At 33.5% G+C, this 14,581-nt stretch overlaps 1 protein-coding gene across 3 annotated transcripts in view; it reads right to left on the bottom strand.

The window, feature by feature from the left end:
- EPHA4 (EPH receptor A4) overlaps positions 1 to 14,581 on the bottom strand; it is a 152,653-nt gene that overhangs the window by 20,883 nt on the left and 117,189 nt on the right. The window contains exons 9-13 of one of the 3 annotated variants that reach the window (XM_070946053.1): positions 9,164 to 9,222; positions 7,839 to 7,952; positions 6,908 to 7,093; positions 1,487 to 1,548; positions 471 to 680 (exon numbers count right to left, since the gene is read on the bottom strand). In XM_070946053.1, coding sequence (XP_070802154.1) covers positions 471 to 680; positions 1,487 to 1,548; positions 6,908 to 7,093; positions 7,839 to 7,952; positions 9,164 to 9,222 — 631 coding nt within the window. Of the gene's footprint in view, positions 1 to 470; positions 681 to 1,486; positions 1,549 to 6,907; positions 7,094 to 7,838; positions 7,970 to 9,163; positions 9,223 to 14,581 lie in introns of all 3 variants that reach the window. The other 2 variants (XM_070946054.1, XM_070946055.1) reach the window with 2 other exon arrangements.

The raw sequence follows: 14,581 nt of genomic DNA, 5'->3' as shown, positions 1-14,581 counted from the left end.
ATAAATAAGCAAACAGCACATGAAAACACAAGTTTATTTTTTTTTCTTTGCTTATTTACTTACTATAGTTTGAATGCTGCTCAGCTCCAAATGGCTGTGGGCCACTTATATCAAGCAACACAACAATAAAATCATTAAAATAGAAATATAATCAAAATAATATCAATCACTTCTTAATCATAAAATATGATAATTAAAACAATATAAACTACCAAAACCTATTTAACAGAAGGAGGTCATTGTCTCTCAATATTTTCATTAAAGTTGTATTTTCTTCAAGATTCCAATAATGAGGGATATTATATAAATATTGACAAGTAAAGGAGATTTAAGGTGTCTTTTCAATGCATGTCTTTAGATAATATTACATATTTTTCAAATATACATCTAGTATCTTTATTGAATTAGAAGAGATATACAATAGACAGACAGACAGAGAGAGAGAGATGGACAGACAGATTTTGACTTACCCTAGTCGTATAGGCTGCTTCAGGATCATCTTCTAGAACCCGGGACATACCAAAATCAGAAACTTTACAGACCAAGTTGCTGTTAACTAGTATGTTTCGAGCAGCTAGATCTCGATGAACATAGCTCATGTCAGACAAATATTTCATTCCAGAACCAATTCCTCGGAGCATTCCTACCAACTGGATTACAGTAAATCTGCCATCATTCTTCTGAGAGGAAGGAATAAGGAAGATAAATAAAAAGAACATATTTGTGATCAATTATAAATTCTCTTTCCAACTTTTTGGATTCTCTCTGAACCCACCATCAGCATTATTTTTTAAAAGTGAATAAAGACGGGTCTTTATGAAAAGTTGTGCTAATGTCTGAACTGACTAAGTAAATTCAAGCAGGTATTAGATAACAAATTGATTCTCCCTTAGATCCTCTAAACTACTTGTAGGAAAACATAAATATATCATACTAAACATGCTGACTTTGTTGATAAGTCACTTAAAAAGTGAGGTAATAAGGGTGAACAATTTCTAAAAATCCAGCAGTAAGTATTCAAACTTTACTGGTGAGAAAAGTAATATATTCTACACTTGAGTATTGTATTCCTCCTTGGGACCAAGACCTCCTGTTGCTCAGTTCTCAAGGGGTGATGCATCTTTTAAAACTCTCATACTGTACTACATTACTTTCTTTCTTGCCATTGAGCCCTATAATTAACTGGCAAAATATAATCCTGTGCTTTTTGCACTAGCTTCCTGGGATATGTGGAATGTTCCCATTTTAATTAACCAACAACAACGTGAGACTTTTAATAAGCATTTTAATCAAACCTGCTTCTGAGTAAACGTGGATTATTTAGAGCTTATTTTATGGTTCACTTACCCTCCCAGCAAAAGAAATAGGAAAAAATGCCCTAGTAAGCATATCCAAACATAATTCTATTTCATCTTGAAACCCAATAGATAAACAAAGATATTAAAGTGTTTCTCTCTTTAGGTTTTATTACATGCCAGGTACCTACCCTGAGAAAGGCATCCAAAGAACCATTCTCCATGTACTCAGTTATAATCATGACAGGTTTACCTAGAAGTTGGATATTAAAAAAAAACAGAGTTCATAGATGCAGACAATTGGGTTAATGGATAGGGCTTTTTAAAAACTTTGTTTTAAAAAATACAGAACAACTTCCAACCTATAGAATGAGCCAGAAAACAAATAATGTAAAAGTGTTAGTGAGTTTCAGCCAGAAAATTAGCACTTAAACTAACTCACTGACAAGGTCTTTAACTACAGTGCACATCATAATCTCCAGAGAGTATAAGAATCCATAATTGCTCACTAAAGAGAAATGGAGATGCAGTAATAGACCAAATAGGCCTATTTGCACTTGGAGTAATGTAAAGATAATTGCATCATTTGCTAGACAATTTGTATGTCTGTAGGCATTTGGCTGAAAAAAAAAATCAAAGTTATGGTTTGAAAGATACAGCCTATCAGCTGTAAGCAAAGATCCAGGTGTGGCATTCAAGAGTAATTTACTGTCTCTTTATTTAATTTATTATTTATTTATAATGTTTTAATCTTGCTTTATTCATTTGTTCTATCTTGAAAAGGCATGGCAAATTAGTCATCAAGTTCTACTCCAGAAAAGGCCAAATTTAATACAAAGCTGAAAACTAACTTTGGGTTGTCCATAAGTGATGCCATGCTAACCATTATGTTTTGAATCCATTATTATCCAATTCCAGCCATTGGTGTATTTATTCAAACAATATATAAACAATATTTAATTCTTAAAGTGTCTTATGCATATTCAAAGTTTTTAGAATCATTTGAGGATCCAATTGTGTACACATTGTTTTTTTTATCATTCCATGCTTCTTTGTAGATAGACTTTCTAAAGTTAAGTGCATTGACCTGGGGGGGCATAAGTAACGTTTCCTTTTTAAGACTAAATTTGATTTTAATATGTCATACATAGATCACAAAATGGGATATAATTCAAAGGAAGGAAGGACCCCGGTAGGATCTGCTGAAACATTTGTCTGAGAAAATTGGTCCTGGAAAACATTTTCATACTGAAAAACTGCTATAATTATTTCTAGATTAGCATATATTTCACCCAGTATGTTACCTCAGCATGTTCTAGTATGGTTTCTCTTTATAAATATTTTTTATTAGAAAACAATATACTATAGAACATTAATAAGCTGAAGCTTTTTTATCATTTTCATTTTTAGTGAGGAACACCTGCCTTAATGCCAGGTTCTTTGACATGTGAACCTTCACACTTCAGCCATTTCCAAAACATTCTATCCCTTGATCTTGTTCAAAATTTGTTTATAAGAAACATTTTTGTATGAATTACAAATCAGGCATCTGTGACCCTTAACTATTTTATTTGCACAAGCAATGACTTCTTTTTCACCCCATATGCAGAAATCAAAGACAGCACATTAATATGAATTTAGACATTCTGACTAGGAATTCAATTATTTAAAGACAAAGGCTAAGCAAAGTCATTTGTCTTTATGTGTGAACATTCACCTCTCCTCACATTCATCATTGAAAATTGAATCTACTTAGTGCCAGGCTAGGTATATCCATGACAGGCTCTTTGCAATATGTCTAAAGTCACCTAACAAATATATTTAAATTAATTTTAATTAATTTTCTTCAATTAAAAGACATTTTATAAACTTAAAGAAGTATCATAACTTTTCACATGAATATATTAATTAATGGCTCTATTATACCTAAACAGAAGGTAGCTAATACAAGAATAAGGCAGGAGACAAGGATGACATGAAAATATTGTCTAATTCTTGAGCTTTAATTTCTGCTTCAACATATGATATAACCTGGAAATGGGTGATCTAAAGGAAACCATATTCCTGGTTCAATTTGGTTTCTACTCTAGGCAGTAATTAACTATCTAATGCAAAATGTTATATAGATTATAGAGAATAACAACTTTCTGAAATTTCAGAGCAAGTGTGCTCAAAACATAGCTGTCATAGGAGATTTATATATACACAAAATAGCTACCACATTGGTCATAGCTAATCACAGATTTTTTTTCCATAAAGCAAACATTTCAGTGAAACTTCTGTGACTGCTTCCTTCCTTCATTAACAAATTTCTAAAAGGTGGTCCAAAAAATATAGTAGGCATCAAAGCTAAGATAAGGAATATAGTAGGTATCAAGGGAGGAATTTGAAAGCTCATTTGTGTCTGATAGTATTTTGTTACCTGCTATATTAAACATGATGATAATCTACTAGACCTAGATAACCATATAATATCCTTGTAGAATCTCATCATTTATCCATAGAATAGAGCAATGGAGAAATGGAGCCTGGTCTGCAGGCTTTTGGTAAATAAGGTAATTATGGAACACTAGCTATAGCCAGAAGTTCTGATACTATTTTGTTTTATAGGTAGGAGGTGGGAAAGGGGACAGAATTATGTTAAACTCAATACAAATGTTACTGTTTATTTCCACTATAAACCATTATAAATCCACTATAAATTGTTTATTGGCAGAATGCTACTAAAATTCAGCAGTATGTTTCTTGGAGTCAACTCCCAATCCGAGAGAAGTAGTTTGAAATTTAAAATTGATGCATCTATACTACCTTGTTCCTTCTCCTATCATTTTATTCCCACAAACATCAAAGACATTCCAACAATCTATATTATGTTATAATTTCAGGATTCATAAAGGCACTATATATCAACCAACACCTAATAATTCTATAGAGAATATTGATACCGGTTTGTTTACTAAAACCTGGATATGTTTATAAAGGCTTACAATCCTTACATGCTAGGAAATCAGGCTTCAAAATTCACTTGTTTCGGCCTACAACCTTCTGTTGGGAATTTTAAATCATTTTAATACAGTGACAAGTACATTATGCAAATACTATCTAGTCATTTATAACTGTTACAGCTGTAACAGCTTGGAGGTTAAAAGCCTCAATGGGGTTTCAGTATAAAGATTCCCCTGTTGATTGCCTAGTTTATTAAGGTGGTATAAAAATCACTATAGCAAACATGCTGTGGACCAAGCAGAAATGTCTTCTTTAATGAAAAATACTTCTAAAATCATTTAAATTGTTTATATCTTAATTGAAAATACTGTAGAAACTAGGAATCTGTTTCTTACAAACACCAGGAATTTGCTACAAAGAAATTTAAGAATTTAATTTGCTTACAGTTTCAGCATTTAAGAACATATTCAAAATGCTGAAACTGTAAGCAATCTATCACTATATGTTTTTAAGTACAGTTGGAATGTTTGAAGTAGGAAGACTTGATAAAGAATAATCGGCAAAGATATAAAGTAAATATTGATTTCAAAGACAATATCTTCAAAAACATACTTACATATCTTGCTTAGAAAGCATAAATATTACAGGCTTAGAATCAAAAAGTAAAAAGGACCCATTTTGGTCATGTACTTCTGCTAAAGTCCAATCTAAAGAAAATTTCCAAAATTATAATTTTGTGGGCTGTTTAATACTCAGTGTTGGAAGAATTTGAGAGTTTTGAAATCTTTCTCTTCATCATTATGGTTTACAGAATTATATTGATTTGCTGATGGAACTTTCTGCCTTTAAAACGTATCGGAAGGAGAAGAGAAGGTGATTCCATTGGCTAAATAGGAAATCCTGGGTTAAATTCAGAGGTTTCCTTGGTAAAAACAAGGAAACAACAACAAAACTTCTTCTTGAAGATACAGGCACATTTTTAACTGTTTTCCTTTCATTGATAACATACCATCCACATCCAATCTATTTCTGACTAATCATCTGATTCTCAAGATTGGTTCTTGAGGGGATAAGATACATTGTTTGTATCTCTCTAGTTTCATTTTCTTTTTGTTGAAATAAATTTAATTCAGTTATGATCGTCACCAGTGGTGAAATGCACTTACGTTCGCTACCGGTTAGGGAATGTGAGCGTGCGTGCCTGTTCTGCGCATGTGCAGAGCCTTCTGTGCATGTGCAGAGGGTCAAAAATGGGACATAATGACGTCCCGGCAGGCAGAGCCTCCCGCTGCTGGTGCTACCGGTTCGCGCGAGCTGGATAGATCCGGCCGGATTTCACCACTGATCTTCACAACAATGCTTTTATTATTTATTTATTTATTTATTTATTTATTTATTTATTTATTTATTTATTTATTTATTTATTTATCGAAGGCGAGCTTCACAGATGCATTTTAATTCTGGCCTGAAAATTAGGACAATAGGTTTGTACCTTATTCTTCCTGAGATCAGACTTCATTGATATGCTGAATATTAACTGCCTTAAAAGTAAGAAACCAAGTGTTGTCTAATATGGGAGAAAATGCATAAATGAAAGAAATCAGCAAATGCATACATAATATGTCTCATGTTAAGGGCAAAGATGATTTTGTTTTGAAAAGCCTTCTGTGTTCACAGTTGAATCTAAAATCTTTTTTAAGGTTTTCAACATTGCACTGTCCTTCAACTTTTATTAAACACAAACACATACACACACACACACACACACACACACACACACTTTATTACTTTACTTTATTGTCATTGCACCTCGTACAACAAAATTAAAGGCCATCTTCAGTGTACATAATAACTATAAAACTAAAACATATCACATCAGTGGTGGCATTCATCCAGTTCTCTCCAGGTCGCACGAACCAGTAGCTGTGATTGTGGGAAGCTCTGCCTATACATAATGTGTGACTACTGTACATTCACAAAGGCCGTGCACATGTGCAGAGATGGCACAGGCGTGCGAAGCGTGGGAGTGCTCACATTTGCGAACCGGTAGGGAAGGTGAGTGAATCCCACACCTGCTTCACGTTCTATCTAATTGAATTGAAAACTCCTGATATTGCATTAATATTGCACGATAGATGATACATACATACATACATACACACACACACACACACACAGAGAGAGAGAGAGAGAGAGAGAGAGAGAGAGAGAGAGAGAGAGAGAGGGAGAGAGAGAGAAAGAGATTATTTTCCTTCCTTCCTCAATACTACCACATTATGAGGAATATCACTTCCTCATAATTTTTTAAAATGGGGGACTATTTTAATCGTTCGCAATTTCTAAATCAAACAATCCTTCTACCATTTTACTCCTGTTCTTTTAAAAGTTGTGGTATTATGTTCCTTGTTAAATTATGCATAAGTTGCTTCAAGATAAGGTATCAGCTACAATGATAAAACCATTTAGTGCTGACAACAAGATTAATGACTAGTCCTGCACTGATTTTGTATTATTAGCACTCAGTGGATCTATTCCATCTGTCATTTTACTGAAGGAAATGGGAAAAGAGGCAGGGAGGACCTTCTTGCACTGATTTTATTTCATAGCAACTTTCAGTTTGTCCTGCTTAAGACATGGCCTAATACACATTAGTATGGCCAACATACATTTAGTGACTACTCCTTCCAAGTGGATGATGTTGGGATGATCAAATTGTCCCATTATGCTGGCCTCACTCAAAAAGTCCCTTCTTTGTTTGTCTGTGTATCCAGCTTTCAGTGTTTTGATAGCCACACAGATCTCCCTCTTCCCTGGAACCTTGAGTCGGCCACTGCAAACTTCACCAAATTCACCTGCAGAAAAAGAAGCATAATCAAAAGGAATCTGCTGCCACACATCCATTTTTTTAAATTCAATTAAGACCTGACTACATTCCTTCCATTATTCACAGAGAAGCTTTTGTCTGGTTTAGGCTGCATGCAATCCCAAAGTCCCTTTGCAACTTCCAATTGTGCAGTTCCTGTAGATTTCATTTAGCATCATTTAAAAACATGTAGTAGGAGTACCATTAAAAATGTAAAATTCAATATCCAATTGTATTTTTGACCTAGAGCTATATATTTTACATCACTGTTATGTTTATTGCATTCTTTTTTTCCCCCTTCTCCTCCCCAAAAATTAAGAGCAATCTGTGGGCACACAAAGATTGTCCATCTTCATTCAAATGAGGATAATGTATAGTTTGGTTTATGATATGCCAACTTCACTTGGATTTATTCTATTATTTGCTCTTTTTGTTTATTTGAGAAAATAGAATAACTATAACTATAGAAATTATATTCTATAACTTGTAAAAACAGAAATATAATGGACTTGTTCCAGTCTTCTAAATTCATGTGTCGAAAACTTTAAAACTAGGTCTCATCAGAGACACTATAAACTATTTTATTCAAATGTTTTTGAAAATTGCCTGAAGACTGACAATATAAAGATGGAAAGGAATGTTTAAATTAAAAAAAAAAATAAACCAACAATTCAACACCCCAATAAGCCTTCCACCATTAAAAATTTAGTGCTAACATGATGTCTTGAGCTTACCAACACCTATGACTTTTTCAATCTTTATGCATGAGGCATCAATTTCTTTGGCAAATTCCCGCACAGCTTGGTTGGGATCCTCATAGGTAAAGGGATCTACGTAGGTTCTGACACCTAGAATGCAAATATGATTTTCTGAAAACTTAAGAATTATTATACAAGATAGATAAATAGATAGGGAAAGAACATTGCTGCATGTCCACAGAGTTTTATAAAACCTATGTAAAGAAAATAATATGCTCAAAAAGCCTCATGAATACATTATACAGATGGATGGAATATATTAAAGTCATATCCCATAACAAAGACTATACATTTGTGGGAAATGGGAAGATGTTTTCTTGAGTTCCAACAGTAACTTTGAGTTTTCAGTAGCTTACATCAAGAACAGCAATGAATACGCACATCCTTAAATTTTCTATTGATTCCTCTGCCCATGTGAAAAGGACTCCAATGGGATTTAAAGAAAGGAACAATTCCTATAAGTTCTACATCTTAGAAATCTTTTCATCTATTGATCATTTAAAAATCATATATATAAAAAGAAAAATTTTGCAATAGAATGGGAAAGAAAAAAGGTGAAGGATGACTTTCTTTCTATGTTCAAATACTATGATAAATCAGATTTACTTAACTATATTTTCACAATCTTAAATGGCCTGAATTAACCCAATTCATTAGGCCATAAATCACGATATAATATTTTTAATAACTTGGGCCATACAGTATGTTAAGAAACAAACTACATTATATCTGAAGGATGCAATGTGTAATTCCAGTTTATATATTCCAAGCCTCAATGTTTTCTCAAATGAAATAGCAATAGCACTTAGACTTATATACTGCTTCACAGTACTATATAGCCCTCTCTAAGCAGTTTACAGAGTCAGCATACTGCCCCCAACAATTTGGGTCCTCATTTTACCGACCTCAGAAGGATGGAAGGCTGAGTCAACCTTGAGCCTGGTGAGATTTGAACTGCCAAATTGCAGGCAGTTGGCAGGCAGCAGAAGTAGCCTGCAGTACTGTATTCTAACCACTGCACCACCGTGGCTCTTATACTTTACTTCTTTTAAGTATTATCTGAATACTATGTAACAGGGTACAGCTTTGATAGGTATCTGCGTGCATATACATTTTCTGCAGCAATTACAAGGTTACCCATAATAGAAATACTAATACACAGTTTGAGTGAAAAGAGCTCCAAGTAAGGAAAATCAAGCAATAGAACTTGCAAAAAAGAAAAAAAAAGATTTTTTTGCTCCATATGGACTAACTTCAAAAATGCATGCAACAGAAGAAAATCAAGCACTACTAACTTTTACCTTGATTTAAATGTTTCTCTTCATCTGCTTCTTGCTTAGCTTTACTGTATTTGCTCCTTCTGTAGAAATGGGGAAAAAAGCATTAGAGATTAAAAGAATTATCTGACTAGTGAATTATCATTCAGAGAGATTTCTGATTTCTTGGGTTATTTTACAGAATATGTCAAAATTTATTCTGTCAATTATCACAGGTACTGGATAAATTAAGGCCTACCTGAAGTAGACATTGCTATATAGTTTGCATTGTACTATTATTATCTACATCTATAGATATATATATATAATCAATGGATATTTGGAGAAAGTGTTACGCACCAGTACTTTGCTATAAAACAATATACTTCTATGATCAGACTCATTTGTTTTGATTTCTGCTAATCAAAGAATATGGTGGTACATCACATCTGTGATCTGCATTTGTTGCCAGATGGCTTATAAATATTATTCAAGGTGTTAATTATCATATAAAATCCTTTGTGGCATAGTGCCTAGTTACTTAAGAACTGCTTATCTCCATATTCTACACATCCAGCAAGCTATGGCAGACTGGACGCAGTTCAGGGCGTCTCAATTAAACAATGTCAAGTGTGCCTTTTTTGTTGCAACACTTGCCCTCTCTAATAGTACTGCTCTATAAGATGTTGGAAAATTGCTTATTCTCCCACACCATGAGGTAGGATGGTGGTGACCCTTTTAGTATTTGGTTTTGCTTGGCATACTTTTTAAGACAAATGAGCGGCGTGGTGGCCTGGTGGTGAAGATCCTCGCCTTCCACTTGGAAGGTTGAGAGTTCAATCCTAGGTAGCGGCAGATGTTTCCTAGGGTGCAAAGAAAAAATATCTGCTGCAAACTCTGCATGGCGTCAGAAAGGGCATCCGGACAGTAAATGCTCAGTTCCATTCAGTCACCCCCAATTCTACCCTGAATTAAGGATTATAGAGTCATAAAAGAAAGGTGTTTTTTTTTTTTTTTTTTACTTTTTAAGACAAATCTTTGTTCTTTTACTTTATTATTCTGGCTTTTAACTATGTAATGTATCCAGAGTCACTGGGGAGGCGGGATTTCCTAGCATTTTTTTTAAAAAAAATTGTAAATAAGATTAGGAAAAGGCTGGAATTAATTATTATAGCGATTAGATTTGCAAATAGAAGAGCCGGGTTTTGGCTGATATTTGGGCAGTGTTTCAATGGCAACTACTAACATGTACTTGATTAAGCTGTTTATACTTTGCATAATGAAGCCTCAAGACTATTCATATTATTGTAATATGTGGTGTATCTTTAATCTTCAACAAAGATTAAACAATAAACAAAAGCAGCAAAGACATAGAAATGTAACAGAATGTTTAAGGAAGGGATTTTCACACAGTTAGAAAGAAATGATCATCTGACCCTAATATACATCTCCATAAATTCCTAGGGTCTCAGGATTCAATTCAGGGAATGTTCTTTAAATACAAGTCTTATTAGATATAATTCAAAACATTCTTATTCTGACATCATGGTGTTTTAGTCTTTTTCTTCTTTTTACTCTTCTGGGAGCTATTAATATTTCCCAACATCAGGACATCCATAGTTATCCTAAGGAATAGTTTGGAATATACTGGATAAATCTGCAGACAACAATGAAAGTAACAATCACTTGTAGCCAATTATGATGGGTGCATTGTGATTAACACCAGCTGTCTGCAATTACTGTAAGTTCGAATCTCACCAGGCTCAAGGTTGACTCAGCCTTCCATCCTTTCTAAGGTAGGTAAAATGAGGACCCAGTTTGTGGGGGCAATAAGCTGACTTTGTATAAATATACAAAAGTATGAAGGCTATTGCTTAACGCATTTTAAGCCGCCCTGAGTCTCCGGGGAAGGGTGGCATATAAATCAATTTTTTTTTTAAAAAAAATTATTCTTTCAAAAGTATTAAGCCAGTTAGTCAGCCATGGGACCTTGGAATTCCAGGACTTGCAATTTTCACACTTTTCAAAGATATCAAAATGGATAAATTTGATTAAACTATTTTAATTATAACTAAACACATATTTTCAAAATAAAATATTAAAAAGATGCAACAGGAAGACACAAAGTAATACCAAATTTGATGTCTCTAAAAGTGACATGAACAAAATTCATTCACTATGCTCTGAGGCTTTGGACTCCTGCATCATAACCATGCCAAATGTTCACAAGTACATGACAGATTAATTATTATATCGACATTTCAATCAGAATCTTGACACAAACACATAGATTTCTGTTCAAATATGGGAGAGAAAAGTTTACCATGCAAACATATATAGGTTTATTATGTATTTAATCATAGTAAACAAGCTTATGACTTTAATATATTCATAATATACCCTATAATGATTGGAATAAATGTTTTTATATATTTATGAATGATACATTGTTCAGAGGAAATCACCTCAAATACTTTTTATCTTCAATTAACAAGAACATCTAAAAAAATAACACACTAAAGAAGGGGGCAGATAAAAGAGGGCAGGGACTACTTTTCAGTCCATTAATTAAACCCTATTAAGGGCTAACAGAGGTTTCCCAACCCACTCTTTACTTAAATTCTATATTTATCACCTGTTGAGCTTTTACCCAGAATTGGAGACTACTGGGGCTTTTTATTTTGAAAAGTTTCTTTCTTTCTTTCTTTCTTTCTTTCTTTCTTTCTTTCTTTCTTTCTTTCTTTCTTTCTTTCTTTCTTTCTCCCTTTTGCTTATTTAATCATCAGGAGGGTCTGGAAAATGCTTAGGATGCCTGAGGAATCCTGGACACAAACTGACATTTGTAGACAGCTTACCTGAATGACAGCAAAGGAAGCTTTTGTCATATTCAGTTCTATAATTATAGGGATTTGGGTGACAGTAGTTAAATGGAAGGCGGGATTCAGGAAGGGAATACAAGCACTGTGAAAAAACCCTAGGGGTCAGAGATCCAGGCAAGTCTACAGGTGGGATTTAGAGATAAAGAAAAGGTGGGTCTTAAAGCTGGCAGGCACAATACCGCACATGACAAAAAGTAAGTGCCAAGGGTATTAGCAGGTATTGTAAAGAAGCAGCATGTGATCCACATTCTTCTTTCCTAGTCAATGCATCAGTTTGCAATGTCAGCATTCACAGAGCAAAGTGGAAACACAAAGACCAACCAAAAGCTTAAAGAAGCTTGGATACTCTGTTGAATTAGAAGAGTGCGACCATACAGGTTTCCCCAAATTATCACTACAAGGCAACGGAACTCTTAGTTACTGAATTAAATTATTTAAATTATATCCTAAATTATTTGATTTAGTGATTATAATAAACAGCCTTCAGCAATACATCACTTAATAAGATAAAATAAAACACATTAAACTATTCAATTTCCTTTTTTAAAGCAAAAACAATGAAAACCTCTTACTGAACAGTTTGCCATTTCTTTTATTTTAACTGACTACCTTTTATTTACTTACTGAAAACTTTATATCCCCTCCTTCCAGGGACAATATAATATTGCTATAAGCCTTAGAATATAGTATAAACATATAATAAAAACCCCCAAACATATTACAAAGCTAAAAATAGTGCAAACAAAAAACCTTATATCTAAATAAAATCAAATACAGAAGACAATCAATACAATTGATTCTGAGATTAATTAAACAAAAGTAAAATGCATGGTTTGAAATAGCTTTGTTTGGTGGAAACTGTTGAGATCTTCTATTGTTTCCATTGACTCCCCATACATCATACCCTTTGACAAACAGCTAGTTCATTTTTCCTGCATAATATGTGATATTAGCACTGGTATCATGTCAGCAATGCAAAGCATTACTGAAGAAATCGAACCTTGTAAGAATTGGTACCTTTACATAAAAACACAACAGCTCTGCTCCATCAGATCAATGATGCATTTGAGAAAGCTAAATAAACAGAGAAGGTGATAGCCCACTGTGGATTCCCAGCTGCTGGAATTTAAAGCATGATATCCAGTATTCAGGCTGTATAACTATATGTATTTAGGCCTAAATAAATATATGTATTTAGGTAAACAGGCATTGATGGTTATAATCCTATTATTTTCTGAAATCTCTTTTTACAAATACCTAAATTTTTCAAACCTACATGACATAGAGATCCAGAATGTGCAAATATGAAGTAGGTAAACATTAATTACATACAGTAATCATCATCATCAACAACAAGCTGTTTGTATAACACAATAAGTATAATATAATTATAAACTAATTCATATATACAGTAACAAAGAAGTAAGCTATTTATAAACTCTGAATACTCCATGTTTCAAAAGAGTTGACTTCCAGGTAATTTCTTCCTCCTGCAGATTATCAACACTTTCAAATGTGGTATCATTGACAACCTATTAGGTGATGAACTCCATATGGCTAGCATATACAGAACCATATGGATCAAATTGAGCACATTTTGTGTCCAAAGTTGTCTATTGGGAAGCCATGAGCAGCACAAAAGTGTATCGACACACTTCAGTTTCTGGAACTGACAGAGATGTTGCATTTGATAACTATCATGATCAATACTCATAAAACTCAGTTTAAAAAAATGTTTTCTCCCACATTGTGTGTGTGTATGCATGTAAGAAGACTGTAAGAAATTTAGCTTACAAGTACATTTGTATTAAAGCAACAAGGGAGGATAATGTATTAAATTTAGCTTCAGGAAATAATTGTTTTTGCTTCAACACAAAATGTGAAAGTCTTCTGTAGAAACTCTTTTGTCTTTAATAGTTTTTAACAGTGCTCAGCACAACTTTAAACATCTGTTACATACCATGATATTTGTATTTCAATTTCAGAGCAACACACTTCAGTCCAATAGCCATTTGCATACTTTTATAATAAACTCACAAGCAGTGGAGCCAAGCATCCAAGCTTTTTATAAATCACTTATTTGTTTTTGTCAAATAAGGCAGAAAAGTATACATGTCAAATCAGTTATCTGGTTTCAGCTTTATGCTGATATCAAAGAGAATCAATAGGAGGGCAAGGGGCTGACATTTCATTTTCTAAGAAGTGATCCAGTGAAGTCCAATTACTAGAGTATGTTTATCTGACTTCAGAGGTGATAATTTAAATAAAATAAAAATGAGAAAGTGGGATAGGAATTATTTTAGAGAAACTCAACAGGGACAATTCTCTAAGGTGCTGACTTGTAATTAGAAATCCAAAGCATCTAAGTATCAATCCTGTCTAAAATAATAAAGCAATCAATAAAAGCAGGAGGGAATTCAAGTCACCAGGTTCAGCAATACTATTTTCTGTTGGAATAGCTTTTAATAAAGCTATCTCTCTGTGCTGTATTTTCATAAATTATTTTTCTCTTATCAGCATGGAAGCTGGGGAAACAGCTAAACGCCTACTGAAATCTATTACAGTGATGACTAGTTCTCAGTTT

Source organism: Pituophis catenifer, unplaced genomic scaffold, assembly GCF_029215685.1.
Source record: "Pituophis catenifer annectens isolate HBS135680 unplaced genomic scaffold, rPitCat1.0.hap2 SCAF_6, whole genome shotgun sequence".
Taxonomy (NCBI): Eukaryota; Metazoa; Chordata; class Lepidosauria; order Squamata; family Colubridae; genus Pituophis; species Pituophis catenifer.
This window is presented reverse-complemented; position numbering and strand designations above follow the sequence as displayed.